The following is a 14,792-nucleotide window of genomic DNA, read 5'->3' as shown; positions in this document are numbered from 1 at the left end:
GTAATGATTATAGAAAATGCAAATAGATATGTAAACAATTTTATTGAACCAAACTTTGGATTTGTGACATACCGATTTTTGAAAAATTGATCACAAATGCCAACATTATGTCCAGAGATACTGAAAATTAAAAATTACAGATATTGATGCCACTTGATACAATAGCCAGAAGTCCTACATCTAAAAGCATAATAGCAAACTATACAAACTTCCCATGTAATATTTTATTGCTTATATACGACCAAAGTTATTTTCATCAGAAAACAAAAATAAGCAGGGTGATTTCAGACTAAAAACTGAAATGTTGACAGAAGAAATCAAGTAAAAACAAAAAGCGAAACAGGAAATAGAATTATGATTGCCACAATAGTCGGTCCAGCGTATACAAAGCGGTTTAATAACCACCACCAAACACGTATTTTGGATTTATATTTGTAATTTGTAACAGCAATAACCAAGAATTACATCTAAGAAAAACAAGAATAAAAGTCAGCCAACAAGACTTACATGTGACTAAATCCAGAAAATTTCCCATGTCCACTTCAAACAATATTTTGATGTTCAAAATTTTCAGCAAAATATCATTTCACAAGTTTCCCTACAAATTGTTCATGATTAACTCATCACAAACACTTTGCTTCTCAGACTGCATTTTTACAACCAAACTGTTACATAAACAAACCCAGAGCTTCTATTACATGTAAAAATCTGATTTAAAAAAAACAAAAAAAAACCCCCAGACATCTTCATTTTGTGTTACTTTTCTTAATAGCGTTTTTTCTGTTGGACTCAAGAGAATATCAATCACAATGTTGTTGGTGTATTTAAGAGAATATTTTATGTTTTTGCAAAAGAAGTCATATCCACTGAAGAAAACAACAACAAAAAAAACAAGCATCCAAGCAATAACACTGAATTTGTACTCGATCAATCTCTAGCCCCTCAGTAGTGACCTGTGAAAAGAATTACAGGATAGTTTCAGGGTTTTTTCATGGCATTATAATAACACAGTGAGTTTGGAATGTATGAATGTTATGCAAATCTGAATTTTGAATAAACTGCACTGTAAACAAATACTGCATAGCTTGCCATGTAATGAATGAAACATTGTATAAACCTACGTGGTGAGTAGGATCGTGAGCGGGATCGTGAGCGGTAGCCTCGGTTATAATAAGGAGACGGAGATCTGCGTCTGCAGGAGCAAAAACAGAATCACAATAATTAACTGGAAGCCTTTGATGTGGCTTATTGTCAGGGATATTCAATGAGCTGGAATCCTGTGAGTCCAGAAATTTACAGATTAAACAATGTAAAGGAAGTCCTCAACTTATGATGATGACTCTAAATTTACACTTAAAACTCCCGAGTTTCAAATAGCACGAGTGTAATTCAAAATAATGTCATACCCATGTGATCCTCCAATAACAACAAATGGTGAATGAAATTAATCAATAGCTTTAGCCTTAACTTGTTATCAAGGTCAAATGAGACTGGTCTCAAATGGCAACAGATAAAGGAAATCACCTGTATGATCTGTATTCTCGGTCGTCATAGCGATCATAGTCACGATCATAACCTCGGTCATAGCCTCTATCGTAGCCCCTGTCGTAATCTCTTGAGTTGCGGCGTGAACCACCACAACCACCGCCGCCGCCGCCGCCACCACCACTATAAAAAAATATAGAATGAAAGATAAGAGGCAAATTGGAACATTCCCAGTTCTGGAAAATCCCCCTGCTATACTGTATATAATCCTGTTCCAAAAACTCACTATGTCGGGCGTCCCATGTATATTCCAGGAGTGGGAGTGTGGGCTCGTTTTGTAATGGAGAAATCAACACGAATCCTTCGACCATCGAGTTCCATTCCATTAGCACGCTCCTTAGCCTACAGCCCACAACAGTTTGTTTAATGTTTGTCATTAGAAAACTTATTGTGTATCTGATGGTCAAGTTTCAAAATACATCATGTCTTATCTTTACCTCTTTAGAGTCCTCAGAGTTTTCAAAGTAGACAAAAGCAAAGCCTCTTGAGCGACGAGACTGCTGGTCGTACACAATGTTGACGTTACTCAAGGGGCCATATTTAGAGAAGACATCCCTGAGATCCCTCTCAGTGGTGTACAGACTCAGTCCAAACACACCCAGACAGCTGTTGGGATCTGGGTTGGCCTGCCAGAATACAAGAGGAAAGTAAATCTCTTCTAGGTGACTTCCTTGATTATGATTGGAATTTAATACACATTTTTGTTTTGTTTAAAGACAAAATTCCTACAACAGGACATCAATTTAATCTTGATCTTGTCACATTAAGTCAACATAAAATTATGAAATGAAAACCATGAAGCATGAATGTATCCATGAAGCTTCTTTAGATTAAATATTTTTAAGGGAATCCACATTTGGAGATAACAAAAAAACACATGCCCTGTTTCCAATGTGTCTGCGACGGTTTGACATGGGGGAACGGCTATGGCTCCTTCGCCGGCGCCAGCTACGAGATCGGCTCCTGGAGTGACGGCGATGGGAGCGGGAGCGAGAACGAGAGTAGTGCCTGCGTGAACTCCGGTGGGAACGGGACCTGATAATAGAAATTATGTTAAGTTTGAGAATGGAATTTATCTATGATACAAACAAAATTTCAGTTCTTGAGTCAACATTTTACTTTTGAACTTTAAAACACCATTTATGAATGAAAAATAGGAAGTGATGTTACCTGGATTTTGATCTGGAACGGGAACGAGATCGGGACCTGGACTGACGGGAGCCATCTTTAGACTGAACAGGAGACTGGCTGGTAGATCTTGCAGCCTGTCGGGGGGATGCACTCCTTGAGCCATGACGAGAGTCCTTGACAGACCACATATGAAGGTAAGGACAATTGTGAAGCAGAGTGTGTGCCAAACAACAATATCGGGCCAAGAGGTGACTCGCCGCTTTTAGAAAGTTGGGAATATTTTTGAACTTGAAAATGTTTTGCGACTCAATAAAAAAAAATATTATGCCAAGTCACACATTGCAACAGATATCATAGGTAGGATTAGTTTAAATCAAATAAGATTGAACAAAAAGATACGGAAGTATAAGCCAATTTATAATTTTTTGTAAGAGGGGAAAAAAACTTGTGCATGCTTAAGAGAAAGAAACAGGACGAAATAGAGTAATAACAGCAGGCTGATAGGAAATTACTCATACCCTGGAAAACTTCTGATCTTAACTTCATAACTTCTTTAACTTCATTACTTCAAAACAACCCTTCATTTCTTCTTTCTTCTGTTTGACATTACGACTTCTTTTTCCTCCTCTTCCCCCATTTCCCATCTGCCATTACAACACTAGTAGTGGAGACAGATCTTGATCGCTTCTTTCAGCATCCAATACATTAGCATGCATCAACACCATCAGCTTCAAATATTAACAACTTCACATCTGAAACGTCTTCAGCCTTTTTCTTTCTTCCAACCTCAACCTTAACAAAGAACAAACAAGGGTGATAAAGCATGTTTTTGTAAGAACCAAAGTATTCAGAGAAAAAACAGAAAAAACCAGATCAACAACATAGTTTAGCTAATTATACCTTTGAATGTTAGCTTCAGTATAACTTGTTTCTAAATTAATATGAAGTTATACAAAGATGGTACATTAAATAAATTTACAATAGTTGTCGAAAATTCTCCAGCACTTAAAACGTTTAAGTCAATATCCCGAAGGAGCAAATTCGCGGTAAAATGAACTAGAATGCGCAAACAGGCCGCCATCACATCTCCATTTCTTTGTCGGCCGCGTGTTACGTTAGCTGAACGATACGAGTATCCTTGTTCGGTGAGTTTTGCTCGGTATAAACTTAAACACAAGTCATATTTTATTCAAACACTGGGAAAAGATGTTAACACATGACAATAATAAATGACAAAAGTTTGAGGCCTAGTATCAAAAAAATGCGCAGCCATTACCGTGCCAACAGCTAAATTTACGAGCTAACCTTAGCTAGCTTGTCGTTTTTTTTAATTACTTTGTCAATTGGAACTCACCTGCTCCCTGAATTCTTTCTCGTTGTCGCTCATTATACTGTAACTGAACGGCAAAATATGGGCTTGACTTGGATGAATGCTAAACTGAATGTTTCGCAAATACTTCCAACCACCCTAACGACAGACGGCCTTCTTCTGCCAGCGCGCTCTTCTTCGTAAGGGCCGTAGGCACTTAGCTTGTTGGAGCGTTACCGCCACCTTCTGCTCTGGAGTAGAACAACACGAGTAAGGATTTGAAGCGTTTATTGCCATCAGCGGCACCGTAAAGAGACAATTACGTGTATCTGTGTGTATATATTTATAAAGGTTAATCAACCATAAAATCACAGCAAATAAAGCAATAATCATAAAAACTAGTCTTGTGTTCTGTATTGTGCTTTGGTATTCAAAAGGACCGTCTCAGTCAAAATGTTCAAATGATTACGATCCTGTTTGTAATCCTTCATGTCAAGAGCATTCAGTAAATCTGTATTAATACTAGCCTTACTAATGTAAGACACATTTTAGAAATATACAGTTCATTCAAACCATACAATAAATAAAATTCCAATTTAAAAAAAGAAATACTTTATTAGAGGAAAAAAAAATCAAAATTTTTCAAGCATGAACTCAAACATGCATTTGTGTACAGTAGTCTGTTGTGTAATAGTGTAAATCAATCTTATAGCCCTAAATCAACTTTTGCAGTTTGCTCATAGATTCAGATATCATGGCACCTTATGTTACATATCAAGCAACTATTAATGCTCATCTTATGTAAGAAAAACAAAAAAATAAATCATATCTTTTTATAGATATATACAAATAACACTTTTTCAATCAGTCATATCATAAATAACAAAACAACAAGTACTGTACTCATTCACGCATTTCTATTCAGAAAAAAACTGCAAAGGAGGTATTTTTTTAATAATCTCTATTTCTTCAAAAGATTGAATGTCATGACAAATGTTAGTTGCAGTTCAATGTGCGGGTCATAATTGAGAGGGGAACAGTGAAATTACACTAAAATATTAACGAACTGTAACAATCCATTTAAATGAAGAAAGTATTTTAAGTTGTACGAGACCATGTAAGCTCTAAATTGAAATCAGTGTCAAAAGGACTGAAGGCACTTCAGGCAGAACTTCAAAAATCATAAATTAAAAAATCCCAATTTCTCTCTATATATATTCAAAAAAGCCATTTCAGTCAGTAGTGACAACGCCTGTGTAAGACATACACTTATTACATCATCATGTCTCAAATACAACTCAGACATAATAAATGTCCAATACAAAAAACAAGGATATAATTGACTAGTGTTAAGACTAGTGTTTGAGTTCTCCAGGCAAAAACATCTGGACCACGTTTCATTGCGGTCAGTAAAGTCTATCTTTGGCCCATAATCTCCTTTTCCTTCACCAAAGTTATAATACAAATGTATGCTGCACTGATAGGGCACTAATTGAGATTGTTACGATCCTCTATAGCAGCTTCTGATTGAGGATTTCCCAAATCATTAACTTCCTGAAGAGAGGCATGTGGCACTGTGTGTAGAAAGAGAGAAATGTTATGTTTAGTTACTACTTTTAAACAATGCACAGAACTAATACCAAAAAAAGAGAATGCAGTCATCACACAATTTACCTGTTTAAAGGTGAGAGGCCTTCCTTTAGCGATATAGTCAGCGTACTTACAGACAAAAACACCACAATCACTACCATTCCTCTGCTGGGGAATTTCCTTTGGAAACATGAACAGTGTGGAACACATTAGTAACACAGTTCAAATGAAAATGTCCGTTTTAATGATACACTGGTTATTTCAGTTTGACTTACAGTGGCCCTTAAACTTCCAACGGTCCATTTGGAGCTGTCAAGCTCTCTGCCTTTCTTTATTTTGTGCTCCTCTTGAAGATAGAGTCTGGAAGTTAAGAGCAATGATGTCATTAACTAAGAATACAGATCAGCACAAAGAAAAAGAACATATAGTGACCAAATCACTGAAGCTTTATAGTACAATGAGAACTCACAGTAAAATACGACATATGTCATCGTGTCTCTGGTCCATAGAGTCATAGGACTTCACTGTCTTTGAATTGAAATCAATCACCTGGAATGAAAATGATTGGTCAGAGAAAAGACAGAATATGAAGTAGGCATATGTTTTATTGATGTAATCAGAGTTTGTTTTTATTAAGATATAATTTAAATCTTAAAATGATCAATAATAAAAGCAATATCTATCAACTGAAGAAGATGAACATCCAGAGCGACATTAATATATCTACAGTGACTCACAGCCATTGCCCAGTGGACGCCCAGATGCAGAGGGACCAGGATGAGGTCGTGGAAAAAAAGGTCGACGGCTTTGGTCCAGCGCCTCACGGCAGCATGACCCCCCTCCTGCACGCCTCCTCCGCTCTGCAGCTTGGGGAAGAAGAAGGTGCTGAACGAGTAGACTTTTAGTGCTGCTGCTTGACCAGAGCTCCGCTCCATGACCAGGGACAGGTAGAAGTTAATGACCTTTGTCAGAGGAAACAAGAGAGACACAGCATAACCAGTAGATTTAAAACTGACACCCGTCATACAACACAACCTTTACTACTCTACACTGTGTCACACTCTGTTCTCACACCTCATCGTTTAGCCAGCTGCCTTCTTGCAGCGTGGACAGGTCTCTCTGTGTGATGCGTAATTTGAAAGCCGCACTCAGAACCACGTTAGGATCACTCTGACTCAGAGCACAAGTCACCTCTGCTGCCATTTCCTACGCACAATGAATAAATACATGGAGTTAAACAAAAAAGCTTCCTTCAACACAGAGACTACAGCTCACACATGTTAACCTCACCTTTGTCAACCGAGGTATGTCTTCATCACTGTATCTTGTGTGTGTTGAATGTATGTCTGGAAGACCTACAGCAGGGGTCTCCCTGTCCTCCAGATTAAGGCGAGTAGCTACTTCTGTAGAAAGGTCCACATCTGTTACCTGTCGCTGCTAGAAAACAGGTTGACAGAATTATTACATCTCAGTCTCTACCCACAATTAAAGCTGAACAGGTGCTTTGACTTGTGATGAGAAAGAAAAAAACACACCTTTGTACATCTAGCAGGCTGAGTGTCCTCAAAGGTTCCACTGAATGTCTTACCAAATGTCAAGCCTGTCCTCCTGGAGATCAACAGTATAGAGCAAATGATCAGAATTCATCAATATACATGACAGACACCCACACACATGAATACTACCAACCTGTCCTTGACTGCAGATCCATACTTCCATTGAAACACAGCTGGAGAAGCTGTGCAAAAGAGGATGCATCCATTGAGCGATTTAGATTCACAGAATATCAACCTAGATGAATTAAATGATTCTATGCAACATAAAAAAACATTGTGTCCAGGTGAAGTACCTGTGTATCCAGTCTTTCTGGGAAATGCTTCCGAAGCTTTCCCTGAGGCAGCAGTTTTGGGACCACACTGTGATGACTCACTGAGAAAAAATAAGGGGATCACAAGGGACTCAACAGTTCATGTCCAAGGGTTTTAACAGAATCTTCAAAAACTCCACATGAAAAATGGTGCCATACTCACTCTTGCGGTTTTGTTTGGTTGAACGGTAGTGGCTGGCTTTTGCTGTATTTCTCTGTCACCATCTCAAGCAATCGCCTGTAGTGCTCCTTATTATTCTGCCTTATGGCCTAAAGGAAGCCAAAGCACATGATTACTTAGCCAAATGGTGCACATTCTAGGGGCAGAATTAGTGCTTTAAGTTTACTGACATGAGAATATAACTATAAATAAATTAGGTGGTATGAATTTAAAATATGCAGTGAAGAAATTCAGCACAAAGTCCGAGGTCATTCAGAAACACAGTCACATGTACGTAGTTTGCTGATCAGGTTGCAAATACTGTAGTTGACTAAAGATTTGTTTACTCTGTGGATATACTTAAATGTTATTTTTTTATGGAACTCAAATATTGATGTGAGAGTCTCAAAAATCAGATGCTCTGGCAACATGTCTGGAGCGTCTCCCTGCCTCATTCCTGTAAGTTCACTGAGATAGGCTCCAGCGACCCCACATGACAAGCAAAAGTGAAATAAGCGGTTCGTAAAACAAATGAATAATAAAAACATAAGATTTCTATAAGATAGTTCCATAAAGCATCGAGGAAATAAAAACTTTTTAAAAAATTAAATATAATGTAAATACATAATAGATTGATAATGATTATAAAGTAAATAAAGATGATAAATTTATTTTACCTCTTCCACTGTAAGATTGGGTTTGTAGCAGCGGTTATGTCCAAAACCATTGCAGGCTGTATCAGGATTACTGGTTCCCACCCATATAGTTGGTCTGGAGGGCAGCAGCTGGAGGGAACCTCTCCTGTCCCTTTCCTTCCCTCTGTCAGGGACCGCTGGAGGCAGCCCCACCCTGATGGAGTCATAAAGGCTAGGTAAACTCAGACAGGATCATTGTCAAAAGGTGACAATAACAATTCATGCAACTTGTAGAGGTGTATTTACAGTAAACAGGGTGATCACAGATGACTGTACCATGACAGTGGAGTACTTGCCTGTGTTTCCTCATTAAAGTCGGAGACGAGCTCTGGAGGGGATTCTTCCCACCCCTCTCATTCAGTCCACCCATTGGTTTACCTGTGGAGCAAAAACACAATCAGCCAAATGCTGCTGAAGATAAGGACTACCCAGGAATATTAATGGAAGCTGCTGGTCTGACTCACTCATTCTCCACTCAGTGCTGTTCAGCCATGATGTGTGGAGCTCATCTATTCCCATCAGAGTCACGGGCTGGATCAACAGAGGTGGTGAAAGGGCATTTAAAACAAATATATAAATAAATAAGACATCTGCTAAATTTGCTTAAAAATTACAATTCAGGCTATGACACTGACATGTGCCCTGATAAATCCACTCAATAACACCATCACTGTTAGTCTGTTACCATGACAAGACTAAAATGTAAATTAACCAATTCTGATAAAATGTGTCTTCCCAATTAAAGAAAATAGGAACAGAGAAGATTAAACTCCATTAATACAGTAATTAAATGTCTGCTTTATGCATAGTATTCAAAAACGTGTTTGGGTTGTTTGTTGCAGGCAAATTAACTGCATATAATTGGTGCTGAAATTTTTATTTTAAAATATAAGCAAAGTGGGTAGATGGATTATTGAATGTATTAAACAGCTATCTTCATTGTAAATTACACATACACATCATAACATGAGATCCAAAATGCTCAGAGGGCAAATTCTGTACACATAGAAATCGCTATGTATTTATTTACGTATGGAGCACGAACCTGTGTCTCGTCATAGTGTCTGGGCTTCTCAGACCGAGTTGTCAGTGGGTTCCGAAGCCTGAGCAGACCTGCTACCCCAGCCACTGTCTTTTTCACAAAGCTTATAACTACATCTGAAACACAGGAGACAATGGTCAACAGCCATGATTACTTGGCCTCTTTGAATATAGATGTTTATTTTCCAAAACAAACCTCTTCTGCGTCTTTTCACCTCCACTGGGTCACTCTGGCAAATATTGTCTGCAACATCAACACTGTAAACAATAAAATAAGGTACAAGTTCAATTTTTACAAACAATTCATCAGCACAAATTTATTAATCATTTCAATTCTACGTAGGTTCAACCTGCTTTAAAAATGTTCAGCCTTATACAACATCTCCACAATACATCCATCATGAAGGTTATGGTCATTTGACTTTAGAGCAGTGTGGATTCAACTTGATGGTAATAGAAAGAGTTATGTTTGTGGGTCTGCTGAACTGTATTGTATTAAGAGAAGACTATTTAATCTTATAAATAAACAACAACAATTACATTTACTCAGCATCTACTGAGTTAATTGACCATTAGGATACTAAATGTAAAACAATTGTACGAAATGCCATCAAATTCTTAATATCAAAGGTGACTGAAAATGTTAGCTTTGTCTAAAACTACATTCCAAAGCTGCAGATCACAACATCTTTACGTTTAAGCAACAACAACAATGGAGTTGATGAGTTGATCATCTACTAAGCAACTGCTCACGTTCATGTGGTTTATCCAATACCTCGCTACCACAACTTGGAACCAGGTAAAATGATCTTTAAATTGAAACAAGACTCCAGAGTAACAGCTCAGAATTGGAACTGAATTAAAAGATTCTAAAACGCAGCGTTTCAAGCTAGCAGTTTACAAATATCACCACTAATACTAAACACAGTATGACAAAATATCACTCCACGGAACTTTTTCATGACGTTGGTTGCTAGGAGAGGTCAGGTGTCTAGCTCCAACTTAGCAGTGAACGCTACATTTAAGTAATTGGGCACTGAAACCATTGGAAAATTATTGAATTATCGTTTCTGGTTAGCTAACTTTAACTAACCCGTTATATAACCAATACTGTAGACACATCTGTGGAAACTTATGGACAATTCATCTGACGTATTAGCCGTTAGCTAACACAGAATGTAAAACAGGAGACAAATGTTAGCCACAACAATCAACAACCGACCTCTGGTAGTTCCGTTTAGCCGGTCTGCTGTGGTTCTCTCGCTGCTGTTCTCCCGCTGAATCGCCAGGTCGCGAGTATTCCTCCTGGCTAACGTTACCTTTCCTGGCCCACTCGGTGGGGTTTTGCCCACTAACGGGCTCGAACAGCGACGAAATTCCGTCAATTATCCATCCATACATCCCAGACAAATACGATAAAATTCTACCGAAATCTTCTACGTGGGCCAGGACGATTTTATACAGCGATACTACGATCTACGACACACTGCTTGTAGTTGACTTAGCTTGCAATTAGCAGATTCGTGAAGGATGTGCGTCATTCCACGTTTTTTCATTAGGTACGATCGTTTTAAATACTTGGGACAGGCGGGCGGGCGGAAACGTACGCTACAAATTGTAGTTAGCAATCTGACAAGCGGCCTTTGGTGACGTATAAACCGAACAAACCCATGTACGTCATTGACAGATCGAGCAACCATTGCTGTTGTACAAGACACTAATAAAGCTTTCTGCACGGGAGGAAATCCTACATTTTTTTTACGGCATTCTTTAATTTACATATTATTATTATATTATTATAATATTATATTATTATAAAATATAAATTTTGGTTACAATTTTAACAAAAATCCCGACGGGGATCATTATTGGATTATTATTATTAGTGCTTTCATAATAAATTAAAATTAAAGAGATTGGAAAACAGAATTACAATCATAAAATAGAAAAACAAATATTCTTCGTGTTCGTCATCATTAAGGCATAAATAAAAAAAACCCCAAACCAAAACTGGGTTTGAATCTAGAACAGGTCTTTATTTTTGTTATTATACAGATGTACAACGAAATTGTAAGGTCAGATGTAGAGTTGTTCCAGAGCTGCTGCATCTGGGTGCCCCGCCACCACGGGCCAACACGACCCAATCCTTAGAAGCATGTTTCTCCTGATAATGGGGAGAAACCGGAGAACCAGGAGAAAACCCATTCAGACACGCAGAGAACATACAAACTCTTCACAGAAAGGCCATGTTGGAAATGCTAGGGTTTGAACCCATGACCTTCTTCCTGTGAGGCAGCAGCGCTAACAGGGGTGTCATACTCATTTTCACCGAGGGCAATATCAGCATAATGGCTGTCCTCATTAGTTATATTTAACTAATCTAAAATAAATGTAACTACTCCTTAATGTTAAGTGATTTATTACTTATACAAGTTACTTTACAGTTGCACAGAAAAAATGTTGCTCTGTTACAACATAAATCCTTTTGTCAGTTTATGAAACCCAAAGAACTCCATCAATCAAGGATCAAACTATCCAACAGAATAAAGACAAATAACATCAAACACAAGTTAGGACATTAATTTTGTTCAAAACGTTTTTGTCAGTTAAATGGACTCAATTACTGCATTGTGGGAAATGTAGTTTTGGTCAAAGCACACTTTTGACCTATTTTTAAACTCTGACCTTTTATGCTCTCGCGGGCCACATTTGGCCCCTGGGCCTCGAGTTTGACACACGTGATCTAGACTGTACAGCTGAAATGTTAATAGAATTATTTTACTACTGTGCATGATCCCTTTAGTCATCCTTTCCTTGCCTCATTACTTTTGATGAGAAAATATTTTGTACTTTATTCTGTATAGTCCTTATTTTATTTCATTGTGACAACAAGGTACAGTACTTTGATTCTATGACTACGTTCTTGAATTATTAAGTAGAATCAAAATTCAAAAAGTGTATGAGATTTTTATGAGGAATTCTCATTATTAAAAAAAAAAAGACACCACACAATACACTTGAATTTTAAGCATTTCCATAAAGCAAACAGACTGGTTGTCAATAACACCATGAAACTATATTTCAACTTTATGACAGAAACACAGACAATATAAAAACACATATGTTCACATTAATGCAACAATTCACGCAATGGCTGGTCGGAAGTGCAAATATGGACATATTAGTCCTATTTACATACGGTTACATAAAAGGTTATAAAACATTAGCTTTACCCAAAAACTTTACCCATTCATCTGAAATCATTAAAAACATTTGCTCCTGCAACATTTCAAGAGTACCTTTCAAAATACTGAAGTACAGAGAATAGAAACATTTGTATATGTTGAAAAATAATTTGTTATAAAAAAAAAAAATTACATCATCGAATAATTCAACGTGTGATGTATTCCTTCCTACACTGATAAGGCATGGACGGTTCTGTGATATGCAGGCAGGAGACATTCCTTCATTGGTCGAAGAGTTTTGGATCAGGCTGGATAACGGACAGACCTGAGAGGACACACAAGCACACAAAACATCAGGCAAAAATGAACACAGGTAGAATTATGAATTGAATTTATTTGAACACATTTATTGGAAGACAACTGTTTTTGCATCATTTGTAGTTGAATGACAATACTTCTTGTTGCTGTCAAAACGTACGAACCCTAACCCTAACGATCGATCGATCAATGATAGATTGAAGATAGATTGATAGACACTTTATTAATCCCAGAGGAAATTGCACATGTAATGTTCAACACTTAAGTAAATAACTGAAAGACATATCAGCTGTATATTTCATCGTCAGAACAAATATTCACAATTAGTACATTAAAAAAATCCATCTGACAATCCCCCTGCAATTGAAATAAAAACAAAGATTCATGTGGACAAGGCTGCCCATCCTGACCTTTAAATGTCTTGCAGATGTCTATTAGTGTGAGAGATTACAAGAAACATAAGATTATACTGATGTATAATCTTAGCAAGATAGTAATTAAATTACTACCTTACCTAGATACTATTCCTTCAAGGCATAAAATTGCTGTTTTCATTTTGGATACACCTTCCCACGATGAAGACAATCACTGTTTGATTTTGTGTCTGTTTGTATTGAACAAGCTTTTTGAAAACTATTAACAACATTCAGACAAGTAAATGTCTGGAGGACTAAGAGTCAAGTGGTTTTCAAGAAAAGAATGCAACACCTGCAACATTCTCTTGTTTAGTCATTGAGGCATTGCATATGACTGAATGTCTGGAAGGTACAAATTAAGGCAAAATTAAATGATGAATTAAATGATGCGACTAGGACCAAAATTAGTCAAAATAAATTTAAGTTGATGATTGTAATACATACACAACAATAATTTACATTACTAATTGAAGAATTTAAATATTATTGATCAAGATAATTCATAGTTATGATTATTTTATTCAATTGTATCACAAGTCTACTTAGATTAGAAAAACTTTAATGATACCAAACTGGGAAAACACATATTGCAGCAGTATTCATATAAACAAAAACAGGGAGAATATACATTGAAGAAAATTAAGACTTTAAGACAATAATAACATTAACAATAATTAACAAAAATAATTGTAGGCTTAATCCATAGATTCAGTATTAAGATAGTAGTGAAGTTATATGTCTACACTCTGCAAAAAACAGCTGTGAACAGTTTCTGCAGGACAAAATACAACCAACAGAATCTTAATGTTACGGACTTGAGTGTCCCCACCTCTCTGTGACGCGTCAGCACACATCCTGACAGATGCAATGTGCTGCTTTGGTGTGTGGTGGAGTGAGTGTGTTACACTCACGCTCACCTGGGCCATTCAGGTAAAGGGGAGACAAGCAGCTCAGGTATAGCCACGTCCTATTCTCCTGCAGCCAGCGCTGCCGATAACCAATCATATCAGGGGAACAGGCTGACTGTATCCTCCTTTCCTCTTTATGGGGTGGAGCTAAATGAGTCTTGCTTACTGGGTTAGGAGATGATAAAGCACACAGGTTTTGTGGGATATATGAAGTGTTTAGCCCACCACCACAAACAGTAACTTGTCTTCCCCAGCAGTGAACTGTGTCTATGTCTCTGAAGAGAAAGGGGAAAAGACCGTGGAGACCAACGGTTTCTATCAGGATACATGCATTTAATTCTGGGATCAGGCTACACAATATTTGTCTTTTGACTGTCATCCAGTCAGAATAGTCAATTATCGAGTCAGGATTCTCGTAATGATTTGAAAAGACACGGCAGACAGCTCACTGGACGACAGTGACTGTGGTTCTTTAATGATAATTAAAAAGGTAATCTCCCAGTTTGCCACATTTACAAATATCCTCCTCCAAAAATGACTCAAAAATGGACCCATGTCAATTAAATTAAAATTTGAAAAAAGTTTTTTGTCCAATGGTAAGCAAAGATAGGTCAGACCCAACAAGAA

At 37.4% G+C, this 14,792-nt stretch overlaps 3 protein-coding genes across 4 annotated transcripts in view; all 3 read right to left on the bottom strand.

Moving 5' to 3' along the window:
* Positions 1-25: 25 nt before the first annotated feature.
* On the bottom strand, positions 26-4,194 carry LOC137610921 (transformer-2 protein homolog alpha-like). The gene is made up of 8 exons (XM_068338836.1): positions 4,031-4,194; positions 2,716-2,849; positions 2,427-2,580; positions 1,983-2,171; positions 1,772-1,887; positions 1,525-1,668; positions 1,122-1,192; positions 26-953 (listed from the first exon to the last, which is right to left on the bottom strand). The coding sequence occupies exons 1-8, from the start codon at positions 4,061-4,063 to the stop codon at positions 943-945; spliced, it is 852 nt and encodes a 283-aa protein (XP_068194937.1). The 5' UTR covers positions 4,064-4,194; the 3' UTR covers positions 26-942.
* A 215-nt stretch (positions 4,195-4,409) lies between these two features.
* Positions 4,410-10,891, bottom strand: senp2 (SUMO specific peptidase 2). Of its 2 annotated transcripts, none has more exons than XM_068338835.1 (17): positions 10,561-10,891; positions 9,535-9,596; positions 9,343-9,455; positions 8,762-8,828; positions 8,594-8,675; positions 8,280-8,451; positions 7,606-7,712; positions 7,425-7,504; positions 7,265-7,313; positions 7,111-7,183; positions 6,866-7,009; positions 6,650-6,781; positions 6,313-6,537; positions 6,045-6,124; positions 5,851-5,935; positions 5,660-5,755; positions 4,410-5,559 (listed from the first exon to the last, which is right to left on the bottom strand). In XM_068338835.1, the coding sequence occupies exons 1-17, from the start codon at positions 10,737-10,739 to the stop codon at positions 5,497-5,499; spliced, it is 1,809 nt and encodes a 602-aa protein (XP_068194936.1). In that variant the 5' UTR covers positions 10,740-10,891; the 3' UTR covers positions 4,410-5,496. The 2 variants fall into 2 exon arrangements, with proteins under 2 accessions (XP_068194936.1, XP_068194935.1); XM_068338834.1 differs by having other exon boundaries at positions 4,412-5,559; positions 6,866-7,012.
* Positions 10,892-12,285: 1,394 nt separating this feature from the next.
* The window catches only part of pcnt (pericentrin), a 35,713-nt gene continuing 33,206 nt past the window's right edge, over positions 12,286-14,792 (bottom strand). Inside the window, exon 61 of the mRNA XM_068338421.1 lies at positions 12,286-12,848. Coding sequence (XP_068194522.1) covers positions 12,805-12,848 — 44 coding nt within the window. The 3' untranslated portion in view covers positions 12,286-12,804. The remainder of the gene's footprint in view (positions 12,849-14,792) is intronic.

Source organism: Antennarius striatus, chromosome 17 (assembly GCF_040054535.1).
Source record: "Antennarius striatus isolate MH-2024 chromosome 17, ASM4005453v1, whole genome shotgun sequence".
In the NCBI taxonomy this organism is placed as follows: Eukaryota; Metazoa; Chordata; class Actinopteri; order Lophiiformes; family Antennariidae; genus Antennarius; species Antennarius striatus.
The sequence above is the reverse complement of the archived record's forward strand: the minus strand, read 5'-3'. Positions and strand labels throughout refer to the sequence as shown.

Coding starts and splice junctions, on each gene's coding strand:
- senp2 (XM_068338834.1), bottom strand. CDS start 10,739: ATGTATGGATGGATAATTGACGGAATTTCGTCGCTGTTCGAGCCCGTT. Junction 9,597..10,560: donor GCTAAACGGAACTACCAGAG/GTCGGTTGTTGA, acceptor TATTGTTTACAG/TGTTGATGTTGCAGACAATA. Junction 8,452..8,593: donor ACTTTAATGAGGAAACACAG/GCAAGTACTCCA, acceptor TGACTCCATCAG/GGTGGGGCTGCCTCCAGCGG.
- LOC137610921 (XM_068338836.1), bottom strand. CDS start 4,063: ATGAGCGACAACGAGAAAGAATTCAGGGAGCAG. Junction 2,172..2,426: donor GCAGACACATTGGAAACAGG/GCATGTGTTTTT, acceptor GTATTCTGGCAG/GCCAACCCAGATCCCAACAG. Junction 1,888..1,982: donor ACTCTGAGGACTCTAAAGAG/GTAAAGATAAGA, acceptor TGTGGGCTGTAG/GCTAAGGAGCGTGCTAATGG.